Source organism: Bos indicus x Bos taurus, chromosome 23 (assembly GCF_003369695.1).
Source record: "Bos indicus x Bos taurus breed Angus x Brahman F1 hybrid chromosome 23, Bos_hybrid_MaternalHap_v2.0, whole genome shotgun sequence".
In the NCBI taxonomy this organism is placed as follows: domain Eukaryota; kingdom Metazoa; phylum Chordata; class Mammalia; order Artiodactyla; family Bovidae; genus Bos; species Bos indicus x Bos taurus.
The window spans coordinates 8,353,362-8,377,571 of NC_040098.1; the positions used below are offsets into that span (position 1 = coordinate 8,353,362).

Genomic DNA, 24,210 nt, shown 5'->3' on the forward strand with positions numbered 1-24,210 from the left:
CATGCTGTGAATAGGGACAGGGGTGATATTAGACAACCAGTCCCAGTTTTTAATAAAAATTGTAAGTTGTAGTAGCACCATAGGCAAAGATCTGCAAAGAATGTAGAAGAGAGGGTTCTGATCTGAGAGACTTCCGAGAACTGTTCAGACAGATCTGGAAACTGTCAGGGAGGATGGGAGTGAGTGGTGCCAGCGAAGGAAACAGTGATGGGAGTTTCCTGGGTTCCAGAGGTTAGGACTCCACGCTTTCACTGCAGTGGCCTGGGTTCAGTCCCTAGCGGGGGAACTGAAGTCCTGCAAGCCAAAAGAAAAGCAAGAAAAGAAACCACGATGAGAAGTGCCTGAGAACAGGCCGTGCTGAGGCAGCAGGAGAGGGTGTGGGCTTCCAGATAAGGTCAGAAAGTCGGGCAGAGCTGGATCAAAGGCTGCCGTCAAAGTTTGAATGTTTACCCTGAAGGTTTTCGTAACAACTCTCATTTATCAAGCAATTACGGTGTACCAAGCACCGTGCTAGAAGCAAACTGTAAGCTCACTTGGCCTTCATTCTAGTCCTGTGAGGTAAGCATTACTTACCTGTACACAGCCAGTGAGTTGGAGGGGGGGATTTGAAGCCAGCCCGACTGAGTGACGAACATCTTTCACTTTCACAACCTGGCTAGGAACCGCTACACTGGAATCCCAATGTAGGGGAGCTGGGAGACGCACCTCCTCGGAAGAAATTGCGGTGAGGAGTCACATGGGGTTGGCAGGGCAGTGAGAATGGAGGCAGGTCGACATTTAGAAAGCCGTGGCAGAGGTGGGCCCCCGCCTGAGGACAGCGGTTTGGAAGAGAAATGAGCACGAAGAGGCGCAGGTGGGTTAGAAAACTACGCAGGAGTTTTATAGCCGGGACTATTTTCCGAAGGTTCTTATTTGATCTCCACATGCCAAAGGAAGAGTGTGTGTACCCGAACCCCTCAGAGCTCTCCAGCAGTGGAAGCCTGATGGTTCCTTACTGAAAGAAGGCCTCCGGCTGAATGTCAGGTTTGAATGCAAGTCCGGGAGGCTCGCCTAAGGAGCAGCAATGCTATTCTGCAGTCGTGTCTGACTCTTTGCAACCCCGTGGACGCCAGACTTACCTGTCCTTCACCGTCTCCCGGAGTTTGCTCAAACCCATGTCCATTGAGTCGGTGATGCCATCCAACCATCTCATCCTCTGTCATCCCCTTCTCCTCCTGCCTTCAATCTTTCCCATCAGGGTCTTTTCCAGTGAGTCGGCTCGTCCCATCAGGTGGCCAAAGTATTGGAGCTTCAGCTTCAGCATCAGTCCTTCCAATGACTATTTAGGCTTCCCTGGTGGCTCAGATGGAAGAGAATCCACCCGCAGTGCAGGAGACCAGAGTTCAATCCGTGGGTTGGGAAGAGTCATGGCTACCCACTCTAAGTGAATGGCTATCCACTCCAGTATTCTTGCCTAGAGAATTCCACGGACAGAAGAGCCCGGCGGGCTGCAGTCCATGGGGTCACAAAGAGTTGGACATGCCTGAGCAACTAACACATCTGGAAAGGATGCTTCAGTTCAGTTCAGTTCAGTCACTCAGTCGTGTCCAACTCTTTGCGACCCCATGAATCACAGCACGCCAGGCCTCCCTGTCAATCACCAACTCCCGGAGTTCACTCAAACTCATGTCCATTGAGTCGGGGATACCATCCAGCCATCTCATCCTCTGTCGTCCCCTTCTCCTCCTGCCCCCAATCCCTCCCAGCATCAGGGTCTTTTCCAATGAGTCAACTCTACCCATGAGGTGGCCAAAGTGCTGGAGTTTCAGCTTTAGCATCATTCCTTCCAAAGAACACCCAGGGCTGATCTCCTTCAGAATGGACTGGTTGGATCTCCTTGCAGTCCATGGGACTCTCAAGAGTCTTCTCCAACACCACAGTTCAAAAGCATCAATTCTTCGGCACTCAGCCTTCTTCACAGTCCAACTCTCACATCCATACATGACCACTGGAAAAACCACAGCCTTGACTAGACGGACCTGTGTTGGCAAAGTAGTGTCTCTGCTTTTGAATATGCCATCTAGGTTGGTCATAACTTTTCTTCCAGGGAGCAAGCGTCTTTTAATTTCATGGCTGCAGTCACCATCTGCAGTGATTTTGGAGCCCCCCCAAATAAAGTCTGACACTGTTTCTTAACACGTGTTAATCTCCACGGAGGGTCATTGGCGCCACCTGGTGGGCGTGCTGCCCATGACGTCCTCCTGAACCTCCATGCTCTGTACTTGTGTGTCCACCCTTCCAGCTTCAGGTCTTTCTTTCCTGCTAACCTCCTCTATTTCAGCTCTTGAAACATGAGCCTTCACTTTTCTGACCCAGAGACCCTTGTCTCCCTTTACAAGCTCTCAGCCTCCCTGGTTCTTTGACACCCCAGGTTCTTAGTGCTCATCCTCTGTAGTCAGCCCTTCTTGGTGGTTTTCTCCAGAGTCCCTGCTTCAGCTTCCACATGTTGTTGTCCATCCTGTTACCTCCCTTTCCCTCTTCTCCTTATTGACGCAGTATTTCTAAGCAATTTCCTCCATTCCTCTGGAGGCAACTCCCACTCATAAAGTCTATGTCTGTCTAGACCTTGTTCCAGAGTTCCAAGTCTGTTTTTCAACAGCCTCATAGCAATGTCCCATAGGCTCCTGACACTCAACACACATCCAGAAAAGATCCTGTCTTTTCCCCAAATGTGTCTCTGTGAGTTACCCATTTATGTAACAAGCACTTGGTACAGAAGCCCCTCGTTAATGTGCCAGACACTTAAAATCCCTTTAAAATGAAGTCCTGGGGGGTGGGGGGAAGGGATAGATTGAGAGTTTGGGATTGACAGGTACACATATATTTAAAATAGATAACCGGCCTTCCCTGGTGGTCCAGTGGTTAAGAATCTGTTTTGCAACGCGGGGGACACGGGTTCGATCCCTGGTCCGGAAAGATCCCACATGCTGAGGGGCAACCAGGCCCGTTCCCCACACCGCCGAGCCTGTGCTCCTTAACAAGACAAACCTCCACAATGAGAAGCCTGCTCACTGTCACTAGGGTAGCCCCCAGTGGCGGCAATGAGAGAAAGCCCACGTGCAGCAACGAAGACCCAGCACAGCCAAAAATAAATAAATATTTAAAACCAGATAAAATAGAGAGCCAGAGATAACCAACAAGGACCTACCATATACCACGGGGAACTGCTCAATATTCTGTAATAACCGAAGTGGGAAAATAATCTGAAAAAGAGTAGATACATGTATAAGCAAATCCCTTTGCTGTACACCTCCTGAAAGTAACACCACACTGTAAATCAACTATATACTTCAATAAAAAAAATAAATTTAAAAATAAAAATGAAGTCCTCAACTTTACTCAATGTAAAGACCTATATGGGCGAACAGTCTAGAAAAGAGTGGATGCATGTATATGTGTAACTGATTCACTCTGCTGTACAGCAGAAACTAACACAACAGCTAACATCAACTATAAAAACATTCAGTCTTCAAAAAATACATAAATAAAGTGAAGTCCTCACAATAATCCCACAAATAGATACACATCACCCTTTTACAAATGAGGAAACTGAGGCTCAGAGCCACTGAGTAGCAATCCCGCAGCAGGTCAATAGCCGAGTCAGTGTCAGTAACGCACCGCACCGCCCGGGTCGCTCCAGCCAGACCGAGCCTGGTGAGCGGCCTGCCGCCCCCTGCTCTGCTCAGCCAGCGAGCAGAGCTTCCCTCCGCCCGAGCTTCCCTCTGTCACTTCTCCCCTTTTGGTGCCCGCTCCAGCTGGACTATCACAACTCTCTCTTTCCTAGTTCTTTTTCTTTTTTTTGGCCCTGTGGTTTGCAGGATCTCAGCTCCCGGACCAGGGATGGAATCCTGGCCCTGGGCAGTGAGAGCGCGAGTTCTGGCCACTGGACCACCAGGGAGTCCCTTCTTTCTAGTCTTCAGTCTCAGCCCTGTTGCCACTGAGTGCACCCCGCGTGGGCCCCCACCCGCCCGCACTGTTGCTGCCAGGGAGATGGCTGAGGAAAGAAATCCGGTCTGTTGCTTATTACCTCTAAGGTTTAAACTCCTTCGCAAGGCCTCGCTCCAGCCCTTGCTACACCCAGAAACTTATGTCCCTCATCCACCCTCCTCTGAATCCTGTGCTCAACTCAGCCAAAGAAAGACCTTCCCAGATTCTCCCCAGCTTTTTCCTGCCACTGGACCTTGGCACATGCTGTTCTCTCTGCCCAGAAGATGCTCTTTCCACCATCAGCAAGTCCTACACAATCTCCAAAAACTGCTCGTCACCTCCACTGTGCAGGTAACGCTGCCTGCCCGTCCCCCATGACACGTCCGCACACACCTTCCAAGGGGCCCCGCTCAGCTTGCAGCCACGCCCAGGCCCCTCCTTCACGCACTTCGCAGACCCCCGCAGCAGCGTCGGGCTCTACGACTGCTCACACAGTGTCTACGTGGTTGCTCTCATCAGCCTTCGAGGGCTCTCCCGGTGAGCAGACGGCCACTTCCTCTTTCACTTCACACCTAGCTTCCTTCCTCCTTAATTCTGCCCCCTTGGACAGGTTTCCCACAGCTCCTTTGTGAAATAGGAACTATGTCTTATTCTTTAGATCTTTAACCTGCCCAGTGCCTGGGGAAAGACTTTAAGCATAAACAAACCGTAGGGAACTTCCTCTGTGGCCCAGTAGCTAAGACTCGGAGCTGCCCATGCAGGGAGCCCGGGTTCGACCCCAGGTCAGGGAGCTGGATCCCACATTCAGCAATGAAGAGTTTGCACTTGGCAGCTAAAGATCCTGCATGCTGCAATTAAGACCCGGCGCAGTCAAACATATAAATGTTAAACAAATAATAACAGTGATGAGACCACCTTGGTATCCCCATCCATCCCCGTGCCCCCACATAGATCCCCAGACAGTCTCACCGGCCCTGCCTAGGGCTGGCAGGCGGGGAGCTGACGTGGGACGGGCTCATCATTAAGGTGGGGTAAAGGTAGGGTAGACAACCCTCCCGGGTTTGCCCAGGGTTGAGGAGTTTTGCTGGACATGGGATTTTTAGCAGTAAAACTGAGAAAGTCCTCCGGGAAAATTGGGATGGGTGATCACGTCATGAGTGGGAGACGTGATCATCACTCGGAAGTGAAGGAGACAGAACTGGTAGACACCAAGCTGTACCACTGTCCAGGTTCTGCGCTCATCCCTTACAGACTCCATCTCATGATGCGCCTCGCATTTGACTCCTGATCGTTAGAGTCTATTATACCCACTTCATAGAAGAGAAAACAGGTTCAGAGAGGCCTATTGACGTGGCCTAAACCACTGGATCCATAGACCATGCCTTTCTGCTGAACATGCTGTCTCCGGGGTCCTTCAACCACCTCCTTCCCTGGTGCCTGCCCCCTCCCCTCCACAACAGTAGCCTCCCCTGGCGGGGTACCGGGCCGGTCACCCCCGAGGGGGCCTCACCTCAACCTCAGATGGCCCAGATAAGACTAGCTTCTTGTCAAAGCAAGAGGAACCCACCGTCCTTGCCAAACTTCCATTATTTGTGTGTCTTTGTATAGCAAGTCAATGTTGATACGCAATAAAATATTTCTCATATGTGTCTGCCAGATGAGGACACTGCTATTCTTGTCCAGTAAGCTAACGTTTGATTAGAAGTTAGAGGAGAAAAGGGATTTATATCTCCAGTAATAAGATTTTTCTGCCAGGTGTTCGTTCGAAAAACCAGTATTACTAAAATGCTATCAGCCGTACTCACAGAATCATTGCTTTTATAATTTCTGAGACTCGGAGAACATAACACTGGCTAGCCACTAATACTTTCTTCTCTTCTGCCTCTGCAATGGGCTTCCCCAGAAAGGCAGGATGTAGAGACACTGAGTTTCTCCCAAAATGATGATTTCCTGTCTTCCTGACTAGACTTTGCTTTTCATCTGTAGTTGCTACAGAAAAAAAGGAGACAGTTTCGTATTTTCTCTCATCCTTTTCTTCTCTCTCTTAAAACCAACCAACCAAACAAAACAATGGTTTTTCAAGCCTGCTTGTATGTTTCTAAGTAACCCCAGGGAAATGAAAGCTGAAAAGTTACTAACAGGATGATAGTTCTAAGTGGTTAGAAAGCCCTGTATCTCCATCCGAGTGAAACTTCCTGCTCTGTGATGGGAAGTGGGGGTGGCTGTTCTGGGTTCGTGGCCACCATGACCTGTCGTTCTACATTCTTGATTTGAGAGAAAACAAGTGCCGTCAAACACGCCCCACCCCAACACACTCACACACTCACACACACACTCACACACACTCACGCACACTCACATACACTCACACTCACACACACTCACGCACACTCACATACACACACACACACACTCACACACACTCACACTCACGCACACTCACATACACTCACTCACACACACACGCACACTCACATACACTCACACACACTCACACTCACGCACACTCACATACACTCACACACACACGCACACTCACATACACTCACACACACACTCACGCACACTCACACACACTCACTCACACACACACGCACACACGCACACACGTCTCTCAGTTCCTATACTGGATTCCTTGCTGCACCTTCTGTCTTCCATAAGGAATCCCCCTAACTTGGCCCCTAGTTCCCTGAGGTCTGGTCAGTGACTTGGTGCTGATACTGGCTGTGAACCTTTGCTTATATCTCCACTTAAAATTCTACATCCCATTCTGGATCTGACCCCAACCACAGTGACCCGACCCCCAGACCCCTCAGGCTGGTCCCAGGATTAGGCTCTTCCATCACTGCCTTTGGTCTCACAAATAGACCCTGCCAAGCCCCACCGTGATTTAAGCCACGATTCGGCCAGGAAGAAAAATCGAATGAAATAAAGAATGCTGAGCAACCGAGGCAGCAGCGTGGTGTCGAGAAGCAGGTTCAGAGAGCAGCACTGTGAGTGGGAATAGCGGTTCGGCCTTATTTCAGAGCAAGGTGGAAAACCAAGCAGAAAGGGCCTTATTTCTGCCGAATCGGGCAAGCTGAAAGAGAAGGAGAAAACCAGGAAAAAGGAATTGACGCTTATCTGAGACATTGCTGTCAACCTTATTGTAGTGATCTCTTTAGTCCACAGAACATCCCTATTACATATGTTTTAGAGGAAATACTGACTTGATGTGTGTAAGATCATGGAATTGGTGAGACAGGGAAATGCTGATTTCAAAGTTTATATCTTTTTTTCTATGCCCATTGTTTCTGGTTATATTATAGATATAAGCAAAAAAGGAATTCAGAAGTGAAACTTTGAAAAAAAAATTCAGATATTGTTAACTCCACCAACCAGAATGGAAGAACAAAGCTGGACATACACACACACATCTGTCTGTCTGGCTATCTGTCTATCTGTCTATCTGATACATCTACTGATGTATCAACATTTTTTTAAACGTAGCTCCTGCCCAAGATTCCACCATGCAGTAGAAAATTAATTTTTTTTCACCAAGCCCAACTATACTGAGCTTAGCAGAAGAAGTACTAGGAAGTGTGAAGACATGAGAGAAGTCAAACAACTTGGTTCCAACCGCACAGCTGAGGGAATCCCCAGTGCTGACTTTTGCTGTGTGAAGAGGAGCAGGGCTGAGTGAGAATCACTCACTCTGAGTGCTATTCATCCAGTGATGTCACTGACTAATGTCTGAGTAATGACTGTTCATACCCACCATCCCTCCTAACCATTCCTTCAGGCTTGACTGAGAGACTGGGAGCTTCGTGAAGGAAAAGGGCTCCCAGGGAACAGGCGATAGATGTTAGGGGGTGACGCTGTGTCCAAATGGACAGGGTCCATGAGAGGAAGGTGGGGAGGGGTATAGCTCACCTCCTTTTGACCGTGTAAGAAGTAAAGGGATCACAAAAATATAGACCAGAAAAAGCAAAAACAAACCCCCCCAAACCCCTCCAAAATTTAAAAAACAAAAATAAGTATAGGCCGAGAATAAAGATTACATGAACTTTGTACGATTTTGAAAATTTTGCATAATTTTTCTTCCTGTCTTTATTAATCTTCTCTCTTTTCTGGTTGGGGTTGAAAATAAAAATCTCAAACGTGGATATAACTACAAAATTTCAAACCATCTTGATATTTTCACAGTTGAACGTATTCTTGGTGTTCCTGAGATGCAGTGTGATAGTAACTTTTGACCACAGAGCATTCTTCCAAAGGAGAAAACAAGGAAGCAATTGTAGAGCTCCCATGACAAAACGGAGAGTGTGCTTGGAACCTGAAGGTGAAAAAGTTGCTGGAAGAGACACTGATGTATAGATCAGTGTTATGGACTCTGTGGGAGAGGGAGAGGGTGGGGAGATTCGGGAGAATAGCATTGAAACATGTATAATATCATGTATGAAATGGGTCGCCAGTCCAGGTTCGATACACGATACTGGATGCTTGGGGCTGGTGCACTGGGACGACCCAGAGGGAGGGTATGGGGAGGGAGGAGGGAGGAGGGTTCAGGATGGGGAACAGGTATACCTGTGGTGGATTCATTTAGATATTTGGAAAAACTAATACAATATTGTAAAGTTTAAAAATAAAATAAAAATTAAAAAAAAAAAGAAAGAAATGGTCAAACTTGATGTATGTATTTAATAGCCAGGTAATGGAACCCCAACAAGGCATTACATCTTCTTTCTTTATTTCAATTTTAAAGAAAAAACAATAGATTAAAATTATTTATATGTATATTACAAAATATCAATTATTATTGTTCAGTCACTAAGTCATGTCCAACTCTTTGCGAGAGGAGTAATTATTCAATAAGTGGCAATATAGTAACTCATGCATTGAGGAATCCAACGATCTCTCCTTTAATTTCCTGATATTTTCAAGAACAGCATGCAAACATATACACACTCACAAACACACACACTTTATGATGCAAATCCCAAATCAGAAAATCCAGAAAAAGTGCAAAGAATACTTGACTACCTGTGCATTGGTTTAACAACTATTAAGATTTTCCCATGTTTATTGCAACTGTGTGTGTGTGTATCTACATCCACTTCAAAATAAAGACATCATGGCATTTTATCTTTAAATGCTTAAAGCTGTCTTGCTACATAACCACAGTAAAGTAATCATGCTGAACAAAGTTGAAAATAATTTCCTAATATCATTGATTATCCAGTCTATTTTTTCATTTATCTCGAAAGTATCTTTATATCTGTTTTCCCCCAAAAGTGTTGCCAAAAATCACCCTCTAAATTTGATTGTAATGCTATGCAGTGTCTCTCAATCCCCCCTCCTCCTTTTTTATATGATTTTTCAAGAGGTCAGGCCAATTGCCTTATAGAATATCTCATATTCTGTGTTCGTATGGTGGTTTTCTTCCTGGCTTCATTTGACTTATTCCTGTATCCAGTGTATTTTCTATAAACTAGAACTTTGAGCAAAAGGCTTTATTAGATTCCGATTAAAGATATTTCACAGTAATTCTCCATAGGCGATGCTGTGTACTTTTCCTCTCATCAAGACGCCTGTGATGACTGTGCTGTTGTCTCGTTATTGGTGAAGTCGTGCTAGACTGGCGAGCCGAGGCAGTGGCTGCCAGATCTCTCCACTATGAAGATACATTTCCATCCTCAGCAAACAAGCCGCAGGCTCGACACTTTGGCGAGATGGGACTCTCCCTTTTCAGGCCTCTGTTTCCTAACATTTAGACACCTTCCCTGAGTCAATTCTCTCATTAGGGTTACAAAATGCTTATTTAATCATTCTATTATTTCCTAGCTGGCCGTCATCTGAAAGGAAGACATTTTCTCATCCAGTGAACTTTATAGTTCTTTCTGAAAAAATCAGGAAATCAGCTAGTTTCCTTTAAGTATCACTTATCTTTGTTAGGAGTAGAATATCACCCCCAGTGGTCATAGAAAAGTTCTGTTGTTGTTGCTTACTTTATCTTTATTTTGATTATTATTAAGGACTTGTGCATTTTTATCCATTCAGTGTGCTTACGTTGGTTACAGAAAAAAAATTTTAAATTGTTGAATTGCCCCAAATTTGGCCAGTTGGAGCTCCTTCAAGCTGGCTGCTCTTTTCTTTCATTTTTTATAAATATACTTTTATTTTTTTAACATATTTATTTTTATTTTGGTTGCACTGGGATTTCATGTGGCGTGCAGCTGAGTTGCCCTGTGGCATGTGGGATCTTAGTTCCCCAACCAGGGACAGAACCTACATCCCCTCTGTTGGAAGGCAGGTTCTTTACCACTGGAACACCAGACAAGTCCCTACTCTTTTCTTTGGATGTGATTCCAGTAGTCTTTGAGTACTTTCTTGCTTTCTGAAACAAGCTTGCTTTGCATATTCCCTAATCCAGGCCTGAAATAAGTCACTTCTCTAAGACGCTCCAGTTCCTTTTATTGGGTGACGATATTAAGAAATCACAATCTGCATTCTAGAAACAACCACCACTCCTGAAGGACCATTGCCTCTAGGTTCTATCAGTTGCTAGAGCTAGAAAATATATATACTTGTAAATCATTAGTTTAAATTGGCCATTTCCAGTTCAAATTTAATATTAGTGTTTTAATTTAGCTACTTTTTTCTTTCCTTTTATACATTAAAAATCATCCTTCCCAAATACATCAGTCATTCCTGCATTGCTTTATCCTATAATATATATAAACAAAGTTTCAAAATAATAATACAATATTATTACTAATGATAAAACTACTGAATGACCTTCAATGTTTTTAGTAGTTCTTTTTGTCCTTGGAATATAGTCCACAGGGAATATACAGTATTGTTTTCTAATAGGAGTTAATTCTTGTCTCTCTGGTTCAGTCGTTTATGTTTGTCTTAAATTTTAGGGGTTTTTGTTTCATGTTTATAAAAATTATAAAGTACTTATATATTTCCAAAGTCAGTATCCAGTTTTATCCCTGTTGCCTCAAATGCATTCCCTCTTTTCTTCCTTCCCCTCCCCATTTTTAACAATTTCTGGTTTATCCTGTCAGTGTGGTTTTTTGCAAACATCTCCCCTCTTTCTTACCCCAAGGGTAGCACATACTGTATGCCTTCTTTTGTATTGATATCTTGCAATTATTCCACTACATACTAGGGATCCCTCCATATCGGCTCAAAGAGACCTTCCCCATTCTTTTTAACAGCTTTGTGTTTCTCCACTGCACGGATGTACCATAACTCTTTCATCCAGGACATTCTCACTGGACGTGTTTCCAGTGTTTTGTTATTAGCAAACATGACATGTCCTTTTTGAAAGGCAGAGTACTATAAACTAACAGCTATGTATCTATGTTTGGCATTTCCTTACCCATATTAAAATATGCTTTAGAAGAAAAAGATTACTTACATTGATTTACGTTATTAACATCCTTCAGAACATTTGAGTTTCATGGAACAATTTGGGACAATACCATGGTAGGTGTGCAGACTCATAGCTCTGACAGATATAAGTGTTTAGACTACTGCTTGGCAAACTGCAAGTGCTCAATACGTGAAAATCTCCCCTGGTGGCTCAGACGGTCGAGAGTCTGCCTGCAATGTGGGAGACATGGGTTTGATCCCTGGGTTGGGAAGATCCTCTGGAAAAGAAAACGAGTACCCACTCCAGTACTCTCATCTGGAGAATCCCCACGGACAGAGGAGTCTGGCAGGCTTCAGTCCATGGGGTTGCAAAGTTGGACATGACAGCGACTAACAATACATAAAACTAATAGTATTCAGAAAAGCAATAGTATTGGTAACAGCAGAAAGTTTTTAAATGTTTTCTTTGGGCATGTCATCAAGGAATCTGAGAGCTGAGTGGGCTACATCTTACTCTTTGGTCAGTTATTTGATGAACATGTGGTGAGTAACTGCTGCGTTCTGGGCAATAGGGTAAGAACTCGTACCTGGAGCCAGAGCATACACTGCCAGCCTGAGGGAAGGAATGAAGGACAACAGGGAGTCAAACCAGGTCTCGGGAGTGGCACTGAGGATCCAGGGGCGAGGCAGCAGAAAGTTGCCAGGGGGCAGAAATGCCAGGGGGTCTTCTCTTGTGAAGAGGAAGTTGACTCAAATTCGGAGCCTCCATTGGAGTTGGAATCAAACCACAAGACACAGTCAAATCACAGAATTAGTGGCAATGGCCAGAGACGAGGGGAGGGGAGGAGAGGGGGGAGGAAGTGGCAGCTCCTGAGTGGCCTGGCCACTCAGAAGAGGAAAGGAAGCCTGAGAGGAGAGGCTGCATGCTAGGAGAAATGTCTGTCCACGGAGAGAAACAAGTCACGTGATCGAGAAGGGGTAAACGGGTGGTTTATTCAGCAAAGCTCATCAGGGAAGACTCTGAATTTTTACCACAGGACTTATGAATGGATGGCAAGTTGGAAGCATTGATGTTAAGGTCACAGGCAGGAGGATTCTAAGGCAAGAGAGTGTGGCTGTAGCGTCATGAAAAAAAAGAGGTGAGGTTGGAGAACCTTAGCCAGGAAGGAATTGAGAGTCTAAGTGAGAAAGAAAGTCTGAACGAGGGGATCTGCATGAATGGTTGGCAGAAGTGACATCTCTGCAGTCATTTCTAAACACGGTCAATCTGCTAGCTGGATGTAAGAAACAGAAAATGCAAGTGTTCGTCGCTCAGTCGTGTCAGACTCTGCGACCTCATAGACTATAGACTGCCAGGCTCCTCTGTCCATGGATTTCTCCAGGCAAGAATACTGGAGTGTAGCCATTTCTTTCTCCAGGGATCTTCAAACCTGGGTCTCCTGCATTGCAGGCAGATTCTTTACAGTCTGAGCCACCAGGGAAGTCAAGGTCCAACCCAAAAGACAAGGATGGTAAATCCCGACAAGGATGGTAAAGGGTGTTCCCCGGATGACAGCTGTCTCACTGAAGACATTAGTTAAGACTGAAGCCAACAGAAGATTCTTGGAGGTGTTTTTTGGGGGGTGGATTTTTGTTTTTCTTTGCCACGCCTTGCAGGATCTTAGTTCTGTGGACAAGGATTGAACCCGGGGCCCTCATCGGCGAAAGCGTGGATCAGGGGCGGTTCTGGAAGTTTTATCTGACAATAAAATGGACGGACAACCTGAAACAGCTGGTTGTATTAGTGAAACTTGTGGTTCACTAATGCTAGGTACCAAGAGAACCAAGCAAAGAGAAAGTAAGGCAATTATTTATCCTAGGGAAAACAAAAAGCTGTATAAGAAAGGACGTTTGGCTGTGAACAGCCTTTACAAATTAATAACATAAACACTGAACACCAACCTGGTGAAAAGTTACAATGTAACTATATTAAAGGAAGAGGTGCATGTGTGTGGTGTGAAGATGAAAAAAAAAAAAAATTAAGTCTTCTTCTTCCATAGCGAGGAGTAAAGAGAAAAGGCCTAAAGCTGAAAAATCAAGATGGAGCTAAACAAACGTGCTATTTACAGACAGAAGGTCAGCACCAACAGAATTAGTTAAAAACATTGGAAAGGACTTCCCAGGTGGTCCAGTGGTTGAGAATCTCCTTTCAGTGTGGGGAACGCAAGTTGGATCCCTGGTTGGGGAACTAATATCCCACATTCCACAAGGCAGTCACTGAGCCCACAGGCCACCACTACTGAGCCTGCACACCACATCTGAGATCCAATGCAGCCAAATAAATAAAGAAGTAAAGAAAAAAAAATTTTAAGTTGAAAGTTTTCAACTCTGGGCTTCCCTCATAGCTCAGTTGGTAAAGAATCCGCCTGCAATGCAGGAGACCCCGGTTTGATTCCTGGGTTGGGAAGATCCGCTGGAGAAGGGATAGGCTACCCACTCCAGTATTCTTGGGCTTCCCTTGTGGCTCAGCTGGTAAAGAATCCACCTGCAATGCGGGAGACCTGGGTTTGATCCCTGGGTTGGGAAGATCCCCTGGAGAAGGGAACGGCTACCCACTCCAGTATTCTGGCCTGGAGAATTCCACGGACTGTGTAGTCCATGGGGTCGAAAAGAGTTGGACACGACTGAGTGACTCTCACTTTCACTAATCAACTCTGGGGGGAAGGACAGGATCGGAAGGGAGTGACTAAAACTTTTTTAAGCAAATCTGGCAGAACTATTGGACTCTCTAAACTATGTGGATAAACTTACTTTGTTAAAAATTAAAATTTTAAGAAAGAAAATCCATCAGAAAAGGAGATGTGGAGGCAGCTGATGTAGAAGTCTCCTTCAGAGAGAGTGGCTGGGAGGAGCTTGCAGGGTGGGCTGGGGGTTACAGGACAGAGAGGAGGCTTCCTGTTCTCAATATATGAAAGCGATGGTATTTTTATTATCTATGGAGGGGAACCCTGGAAAGGGGGTAGAATTTGAAAATACAGAAAAGAAGTTGACTATCTACTCTAAAAGAGACTGAAAGAAGTCAGATCAAAAATGCATAACAATATTTTTTTTTAAGGGACCCGAAGAGAAAGACTGAGACTAGAAGAAAATAATGTGAGTGTGAGGCCAAATACATAAACCTAAAAGATTTGGAATTGCTCCATATTCCTTCCAAATTGCTTCTGGTGACTTCTGGGTAATATAGGCATAGTGAAGAAAAGCACACTTCTGATCAAAAAATGAGGCACAAAAAATTTAAGTACAGTTGATTTACTTTGTATCTTTAACTACTGCTGCACAGCTAAGTGCTTCAGTTACACACACACACACACACATTTTTACATATTCTTTTCCACTATAGTTTGTCACAGGATAGGGACTCTTGAGAATCCCTAGAACAGCAAGGAGATCAAACCAGTCCATCCTAAAGGCAATCAACTCTGAACATTCATTGGAAGGACTGATGCTGAAGCTGAAGCTCCAATACTTTGGCCACATGATGCGAAGAGCTGACTCATTTGAAAAGACCCTGATGCTGGGGAAGATTGAGAGCAGGAGGAAAAGGGGACGACAGAGGATGAGCTGGTTGGATGGCATCACCGACTCAATGGACAAGAGTTTGAGCAAACTCTGGGAGATGGTGATGGATGGGAAAGCCTGGTGTGCTGCAGTCCATGGGGTCGCAAAGAGTCGGACACGACTAAGCGACTGAGCAACAACGAAAATTGAGTATTGCTCCTTGTGCCATATATAAAAGCTTACATCTGCTGACCCGAGTCTCCCATTCCATCCTCCCCCAACCACCTGCCCCCTGTCTGTTCAAAAGAGGACAATTTTAACAACTTTATTAAACATTAGGACAGAGATCAGGGAAACACTTTTCCAAGGATGCATCAAGTTAACTTTTAAGTAAAAGATCAACAGAGATGAGGGCGCGATGGAGCCAGACATCTCTCATGGTGTCTTCCAAGACCCTCTTCTTTCTCTGAGGACAACCCGACTCCTTACCTCAGAGGTGGGCGCCGGCCATCACGTTTGTACCGTGGGATCTGATCCCCGTGGGCCGGGGTGGACACTTTCCCTAAGTTTGGGCAATCGTTTGTTTTTTCAATAACTTTAAATTGTGGCTGAGAGACACGGTCTCCGTGGGTGGCTAGAGCTGAGGTGACACACACACACAAGACCCACGAGATCGGCAGGTCGGCTGAACAGGACAGTCAGTCCACACAGACAGAACACGGCTGACGCGCTCAGGGACCTAGAGAGCAGGGCGTCTGCGGCCCAGAGAGGGCTGGGCGCTGGGCTCTGCTGGCGCTTCAGCTCTGAGTTCTGCTCCCTGTGCGCCTGACTCAAACCCACACTTGGGTTCTGGGTACCACTCCAGCATCTTTATTGTAAACACCGTCTCTTGTGTCTGTGATTATTCTAATAGCGTTTCCGTGACTGACTGGCAAACAAAAATCACGCCTAGGACAGCCCTCCCTCACTCCCACCCAAGTCCTCTTCTGGTCTGTGACTCCCCACCTCACTCTCTCCCGGGAAGCCCACGGAGTGCCCATAATCTCTTGGTTTCTTTCTTTTCCAGGACAAAACGCTCACAATTCCAAACCCTTTCTTGCCCCTACATACCTGTATTATGCTCAGCTTCTTCTTTATTGGGGGCGGGGGCTGTGTCACCTGGCATGTGAGAGCTTAGTTCCCCAACCAGGGATCAAACCCACATTCCCTGTGTTGGAAGGGCAGAGTCTTAACCACGAGACCACCAGGGAAGTCCCTTGCTCAACTTCTACGCCCTAAACGGCCCAGGTTTTCCAGAAAGTCTTCCCAAATCACTCAGACCTCAGGGATCCACTCTTCTGACGACCTCCGATGGCACCAGCCAGTCTCCATCCCCAGACCCCAGCCTGGGGCCAGAACGACTTCATCAGCACCATCTGGAGCGTGTTAAAAATTACAGAGTCCCTGTCACCACTCTCTCCACCCCAGAGATACTCATTCAGTAGATCTGGGAGTAGCCTGTACTCATCAAAAGGCTCCCAAGTGATTCTTCTGTGTATTCAGTTTGAAAACCACCAGTCTGTACCACTCATTTGGTACCTGATATAATAGCTCAGTTGGTAAAGAATCTGCCTGCAATGCAGGAGACCCTGGTTCGATCCCTGGGTTGGGAAGACCCCCTGAAGAAGGGAAAGGCTACCCACTCCAGTATTCTGGCCTGGAGAATTCCATGGATTGTATAGTCCCTGGGGTGGCAAAGAGATGGACACAATGGAGCAACTTTCACTTCACTTCATAAACTACTTTGTAGAGCTGGTTATTGCTTTGGGTGTACTTTAGATTTTGTTCACAGTAAACTAAAACCTTCTGCATGCGTGGTGTCACTTCAGTCATGTCCAACTCTTTGTGACCCTATGGACCGTAGCCTGCCAAGCCCCTCTGTCCATGGGATTCTCCAGGCAAGAACGCTGAAGTGGGTCGCCATGACCTCCTCCAGGGGATCTTCCGGAGCCAGGAACTGAAACTGCGTCTCTTGTGTCTCCTGCGTTAGGCAGGCACATTCTTTATCACTAGCACCACCTGGGAAGCCCTAGGCCACAGATTTAAAGAGGATTCAGAGAGATATCTCCTAGACCTCCCTTCTCACAGATACCTTGAGAAGTAGTAGATCACTACTCTCTACCCTCCTACCTGACGTGATGGACCTCAGACGGAGGATGTGCCCATCCTACCCAAGCCTTGGCCTCTCTTTGTCATGCATGGAATGCTAGCAAATGCAGGAAAAGGAGATGGCATCTAGGTCACAGCTGGATACCATTGGCCTCTTCATGATGGTAAATCTGAGTAAGAGTGAAGTTTCCATGAATGTTCCCTTGCCTGGTGTCCTTCAGAACTGTCATCGGTTGGGGGAGTTGCAATGAACAGAATACTCTGCATCCCTTTGGGGGCAAATCTGAATTCAGATTATAAATTTCATGACGTCTATGTGAAATGGTCCGTTCACAAGTGACACACAAGGGGGCCCACGCTGATGAGTCAAATGAAGCAAGACATAGCTACATTGGCCCATGAATGAATGCCAGTCCCCAGTAGCACGTCACGCTCAATGGCCATCACCAGAAATCCCCTCTTTCAGACCCTAGAGTCCTTTGCATGCATGCTTAGTCCCTTCAGTCATATCCAACTGTTTGGGACCCCACCGACTGTAGCCCACCAGGCTCCTCTGTCCATGGGGTTCTCCAGGCAAGAATACTGAAGTGGGTTGCCATGCCCTTCTCCAGGGGATCTTCCCGATCCAGGGACCAAACCCATATCTCCTGCAGAGCAGGCAGAGTCTTTACCCACTGAGCCACCTGGGAGTTCCCCTAGTGTCCCTTACACCCTTAGAGAACTGGCTAAGGCCTGGGAAGATGGACACTGTGCAAACATTGTTTAAAATTTTACTGCTGCTGGCCAGGGCTTTGGGTAGACCAATAAACTGTGTGTGTGTGTGTGTGTGTGCGCATGTGTGTGTGTTGGGGCTGGGAAAGGGAACGCACTGGTTCCCCACAAGTCCCTGCCATGAGTATGGGGGCCAAAAAGGAGGAGACCTATAGGACAAGGGTTGATCCCATTCAAAGTCAGCATGATGAACTTGGTGGAGTCGCACTGAGCAGGCAAGGGCCGTCAGAAACTTGCCAGGAAGCTGAATGGTGTCTCACACTTGCTTCTCTCAGAAGGGCCATCACCTAAAGTAGCAAAAACCACATGGTCAAGGTTCAAGCTCACAATTCTGGGTCCTTTCTCTGCCCACCTCCCTCCAACCTGACCCCCTCGCCTCCCCTCTGCTTGTCCCTGCTCCCCTCCCGGAATCTCTCGTCCTCCACCCCCATCCTTTGCAGGTCCCCACCTTCCTCCCCCAGACCCCCAGAGCACCTGGGGGTGCTGGACAGGCACGTGCCCGTGATGATGAGGGTGATGCCCCCGAGGAAGCCCCCTAAGCCAAGGACCAGGCCGAGGGCACAGACCAGAGTCCCTGTGGTGTCAGGCAGCGCGGTGGGCACCTGGGGCTCTGGGAGAGAAAGGGAGGGTCAGGGGGTCCTGCAAAGGGGTTCAGGGTGAAGGATGCACAGGTCTGAGGTGGGTAGCGGGGAGGGGGCTCCGTACCCCAGTGCTGAAAGAGCGGCTGGTCCAGGCCCCAGTGCTCCACCTTGCAGTCGTAGAAGTCGTCCGCCAAGGGCACAAAGGTCAGGTAGTGGAACTTCCGGAACAAGTGGTCAGGCTGCGCATAGAAGCTGCTCTGGGTCACGCCCTGGGTGACGGGATGGCCGTTGCGCAGCCAGGTGATGTTGATGACCGGGGGGAAGATTTTGTCCACGATGCAGATGAGGACATTGGGCTCGCCCAGCTGCACGCGAGACTTGGGCAGCACGGCCACTCTGGGGGACACTAGGAAGAAGCAGGCCTTGAATCCCACAGGAGCAGCCTCCAGCTGGGGCCTCGTCAGGGTGGACTGAGGGGTGCTTCCTGGTATCAGCCTTCTGAGAGCAGTGGATGCTCTGGGCTGGTGACACCAGGGCAGAAGCGGGGAACAGAGGGACAAGAGACTGAAGGGACAGGGGGTGCCCAGGAGTTGCCGTATCTGCCAGGCAGGAGGGGTCATTCCTACAGGAAGAGGCTGTTGAAGGAATCTGAGGAGATCTAGAACCTCCTGGGAAAGAAAAGGGTTGAGTACAAGTCTCAGATTTTGAGAGTGGGGCCAGGGAGCCAACAGAGGCCTGAGGGGTGGGGCAGAGGCTTCTCTGGACCTCCTCTGCTTGCTGGGGGCCTGGGGGTGGACAGGGGAAGGGCCTGGTACCGTTGGGGGCTCTGGTGCCGTTGGAGCGCTTCACCAAGTCCTCCAGATGCGCTTTGATCATTGCGATACTGACCAGCCCGCTCTGCGGGTCAAAGTAGGCGAAGTTGCCAAATTCAGGCAGACGCCACACAGCCTCCCTCTTCTTCAGATCCACAGAAAACAGCTGTTCTCCATCAAAATCATACGTGAACTGACCTGCACCATCATAGGACTGGTAGAAGGCTGGTCCATAGGAGCCCATGTGGTCAGCTGTGTTGGGTGAGTTCAGGGTCGGGGGAGAAAAGAAAAGGTATCAGCTCTCATCCATCAGGTGTGATGGGTTGAGTCTCTGAGCTATGCCTCATCCTGGGTTCTGCATGGGGGAAGAGCCCTGTTCTGACACTGAGTTGGTCCCTGGAGAGCAGAGGAGTTGCTGAGGGTTGGAAGGGAGAGGATGGAGGGGCTGGCCAGCACAGAGGCAAGGGTTTGGCCCAGCACACTGCGCTGGAAGAAGAGAGACCACCTAAACTCAGGCTTGTGACCCTAGAGTTAAATCTTGACTCTGATCACCGGTCCAGTGGGGTCCTGTGCGTGAGACGAGAAGAGTAGGGGTGGGACGAGGAGAAACTAACTGAGGTTAAGAGCACCCATGGCATGCAAAGATTCTTCAATATACGCAAATCAATCAGCGTGATGCACCATATTAACAAACTGAAAGATAAAAACCATATGATCATCTCAATAGATGCAGAAAAAGCCTTTGACAAAATTCAGGACCCATTTATGATTAAAAAAAGCTTCAAAAAATGGGCAAGGAAGGAACCTACCTCAACATAGTAAAGGCCGTATATGATAAGCCCACAGCAAACATTACTCTCAATGGTGAAAAACTAAAAGCATTCCCTCTAAGATCAGGAACAATGTGAGGGTGTCCACTCTCACCACTATTATTCAACATAGTTTTGGAAGCCCTAGCTACAGCAATCGGAGAAGAAAAATACATAAAAGGAATCCAGATAGGAAAAGAAGTAAAACTCTCACTGTTTGCAGATGACATGATACTATACATAGAAAACCCAAAAGAAACTATTAGAGCTAATCAGTGAATTCAGCAAAGTCATGGGATACAAGGTCAATACACAGAAATCACTTGCATTTCTATATACTAACAGTGAAAAAATCAGAAAGAGAAATTAAGGAATCAATCCCATTCGCCACTGCAACAAAAAGAACAAAATATCTAGGAATAAACCTACCTAAGGAGACAAAAGAACTGTATATGGAAAATTATAAGACACTGATGAAAGAAATCAAAGATGCCATAAACAGATGGAGAGATACTCCATGTTCCTGGGTAGGAAGAATCAATACTGTGAAAATGACTATACTACCAATTGCAATCTACGGATTAAATCCAATGCCTATCAAATTACCAATGGCATTTTTCACAGAACCAGAACAAAAAGAAATATAAAAATTTGTCTACAGACACAAAAGACCCCAAATAGCCAAAGTACTCTTGAGAAAGAAGAACAGAGTTGGTGGAATCAATCTTTCTGACTTCAGACTATACTACAAAGCTACAGTCATCAAGACAGTGTGGTACTGGCACAAAAACAGAAATATCGACCAATGGAACAAGACAGAAAGCCCAGAAATAAACCCACGGACCTATGGGTACCTTATTTTTGACAAAGCAGGCAAGAATATACAATGGGGCAAAGATAGCCTCTTCAATAAGTGGTGCTGGGAAAACTGGACAGCTATATGCAAAAGAATGAAATTAGAACACTTCCTAATGCCATACACAAAGAGAAACTCAAAATAGATTAAAAGCCTAAATGTAAGACCAGAAGCTATAAAACTCTTAGAGGAAAACATAGGCACAACACTTGATGACATAAATCAAAGCAAGATCTTCTATGACCTACCTCCTAGAGTAATGGAAATAAAAATAAACAAGTGGGACCTAATTAAACATAAAAGCTTTCACACAGCAAAGGAAACTACAAACAAGGCGAAAAGACAACACTCAGATGGGAGAAAATAATAGCAAGGGAAACAACTGACAAAGAATTAATTTCCAAAATACACAAGCAGCTCATACAACTCAATACCAGAAAAACAAACAACCCAATCAAAAAGTGGGAAAAAAGACCTAAACAGACATTTCCCCAAAGACATACAGATGGCTAACAAACACATGAAAAGATGCTCAACATCACTCATTATTGGAGAAATGCAAATCAAAACTACAATGAGATACCACCTCACACCAGTCAGAATGCCCATCCATCAAAAAGTCTACAAACAATAAATGCTGGAGAGGGTGTGGAGAAAAGGGAACGCTCTTGCACTGTTGGTGGGAATGTAAACTGATACAGCCAGTATGGAAGACAGTATGGAGACTCCTTAAAAAGCTAGGAATAAAACCACCATATGACCCAGCAATCCCACTCCTAGGCATATACCCTGAGGAAACCGAAACTGAAAAAGACACATGTATCCCATTGTTCATTGCAGCACTATTTACAATAGCTAGAACGTGGATACGACCTAGATGCCCATTGACAGATGAATGGATAAAGAAGTTGTGGTACATATACACAATGGAATATTACTCAGCCATAAAAAGGGACAGATTTGAGTCAGTTCTAAAGAGGTGGACGAACCTAGAGCCTCTTATACGGAGTGAAGTAAGTCAGAAAGAGAAATATAAATATTGTATATGACACATATATATGGAATCTAAAAAGACGGTACTTGTAACTTTATTTTCAGGGCAGCAATGGAGAAACAGACATAGAGAGCAGACCTATGGACAAAGGGGGAGGGGAGGAGGGAGAGGGTGAGATGCATGGAGAGAGTAACATGGAAACTTACAATTGCATATGTGAAATACACGGCCAGTGGGAATTTGCTGTATGACTCAGGGAACTCAAACAGGGACCCTGTGACAATCTAGAAGGGTGGGGTGGGGAGGGAGATGGGGGGTAGTTTTGGAAGGGAGGGGACATGGGTGTGTACCCATGGCTGATTCTTGTTGATGTATGACAGAAAACCACAAAATTCTGTAAAGCAATTATCCTTCAACTGAGCAACTGAACTGAACTGAATTATCCTTCAATTTTTAAAACAAAGGCAAAAAAAAAAAAGCATCCGTGGGCACAGAAATGCAGTTTAAGTGGGTGTGAAGGAAAACAGGAGATGGCTGTAGGAGTAAGAATTAAGAAGGGTAGAAAAAGGCAGCCCAAGGTATTGCAGAGAGCAATAGAAAAGGAATTCAAAGTTCAAAGTTCATGTCCCATCTCTTCTGCTCAGAGCATTATGATTAAATGTGTCTCTTGACATGAATGAGGCTCAGCTTTCTAGAAATTAGGGTTTAGGTGACGGTGGATAAGATGGCTTGATAATCCTATGAAATTAATTGCAGAGCAGTCATGAGAAATCACCGTGTGGGCAGCACGATACAGGCCCCAGGAATATAGACAAAACAGCTGTGGGCCCTGCAGACAAGGAGCTCCTGAACAGAGCAGGATAAAGACATAAACAACTCTCTATTGACCTGGTAAAAAATATGGTACTAGAGCTGGAGGTGAATGGGCACATTTCAAACCAGGAAGTTCTGCAGAAATCAGGATGCTGGGACTTCCTTGGCAGTCCAGTGGTTAAGACTCCATGCTTCCAATGCAGGGGAGGCGGGTTTGATCCTTGGGCAGGGAACTAAGATCACACATGCTGTGCATCTTGGCCACAAAATTTTAAAATATAAATTAAAAAAAAAGATGGAGTTCCTTGGTTGTACAGTGGATAAAAATCCACCTGCCAATGCAGGGGACACGGGTTTGATCCCTGGTCTGGGGAAATTCCACATGCCATGGAGCAGCTAAGCTGGTGCACTGCAGCTACCGAGCCCTGGCCCCCTCGAGCCTGTGCTCCACAGTAAGGGAAGCCGAGACACTGCAACTAGAGAGCAGCCTGGCTTGCTGCAGCTAGAGAAAGCCTATGCACAGCAGTGAAGACCCAGAGCAGCCACAAGTAGATAAATACATAAAAGTTGTTTTAAAAAATCAGGATGCTGGGCAGCAAGATGGAGGTCTGGGTCTCAGAGAGGGGGGAAGGGGACTTTCTCGGTGGTCCAGTGGTTAAGGCTTCACCTTTCAGTGCAGGGGTTACAAGTTCGATCCCTGGCCAGAGGGTAGCTAAGATCCTACAATGCCGCACGTCCAAAAAACCAAAACATAAAACAGAAGCAATGTTGTAACAAATTCGATGAAGACTCTAAAAATGGTCCACAGTTAAAAAAAAAAATCTAAAAAACGAAAGGAAGAAAGGAGGAACAGGAGGCACCAGAACATGGCTAGTGTGGCCAGGCTGAGCCTGTATTTTAGGTCCAGGACAGACCTGATCGAAGTGAGAGGGATGGGGAGTCTCTTGGCAACGGAAGTTGCCGTAAACCAGCGGAGAGGAACCGCTCACACTCTGTATCATCGCAAGGGTAACCCCACGCCCGTAATCTCCTCTCCTCGCCCAGCGCCCTCAGCACTCACCCTTGATGGCCCCAACTTCCTGGAGGCTCAGGAGGGTCATCAAGGTGTGCAGTCCCAGGACCAGCCTCCCCCTGAGGACCATTGCCCTCTGGTGCTTTAACCAAATAAGTCCCGCTTGGTGTTGGGGGTAAAGGAAGAAGGTGGAGGTAAAGAGGAAGCAAACAGATTCTGGGGTGGGGGTGGGGAGCCCCCTGCTGTGTTCAGCCAATCAGAGAAATTCTCTCAGTTGGGGTAGCTGTTGCTGGGGGAAGATGCGAAGGAAAGCGCCTGGATGAGAAGATGGAAGAGGTCAGTGGGCCCAGGTGCCCCAGGGAGGCTTGTCCACAGGAAAGTCAGGAGGGGTGGGAGGGCCTTAGACCCAGGGTTCCTACATCCTCCAAGGGGGACCCTTTGAAGGCAGAGAAAAGGCCATCGAAGCGCAAATCCTCTTTGATCCGTGGGGTAGGGGCTCCTACTTATCTTGGAAGTCTTTGTGGACCAATTTGGAGTTGAAAAATAGAA

The 24,210-nt window shown here is 46.5% G+C and overlaps 1 protein-coding gene across 3 annotated transcripts; it reads right to left on the bottom strand.

Moving 5' to 3' along the window:
* Positions 1 to 17,767: 17,767 nt before the first annotated feature.
* LOC113882008 (HLA class II histocompatibility antigen, DO alpha chain-like) lies at positions 17,768 to 23,850 on the bottom strand. Of its 3 annotated transcripts, none has more exons than XM_027525170.1 (5): positions 23,710 to 23,850; positions 19,181 to 19,429; positions 18,490 to 18,771; positions 18,259 to 18,394; positions 17,768 to 18,071 (listed from the first exon to the last, which is right to left on the bottom strand). In XM_027525170.1, the coding sequence occupies exons 1-5, from the start codon at positions 23,789 to 23,791 to the stop codon at positions 18,068 to 18,070; spliced, it is 753 nt and encodes a 250-aa protein (XP_027380971.1). In that variant the 5' UTR covers positions 23,792 to 23,850; the 3' UTR covers positions 17,768 to 18,067. The 3 variants fall into 3 exon arrangements, with proteins under 3 accessions (XP_027380971.1, XP_027380970.1, XP_027380972.1); XM_027525169.1 differs by having other exon boundaries at positions 18,233 to 18,394; XM_027525171.1 differs by lacking the exon at positions 18,259 to 18,394.
* Positions 23,851 to 24,210: the final 360 nt, after the last annotated feature.

Coding starts and splice junctions, on each gene's coding strand:
- LOC113882008 (XM_027525169.1), bottom strand. CDS start 23,791: ATGGTCCTCAGGGGGAGGCTGGTCCTGGGACTGCACACCTTGATGACC. Junction 18,395..18,489: donor GCCGCTCTTTCAGCACTGGG/GTACGGAGCCCC, acceptor TTTCTCTCCCAG/AGCCCCAGGTGCCCACCGCG. Junction 18,072..18,232: donor TGGGGGTCTGGGGGAGGAAG/GTGGGGACCTGC, acceptor TTGCTACTTTAG/GTGATGGCCCTTCTGAGAGA.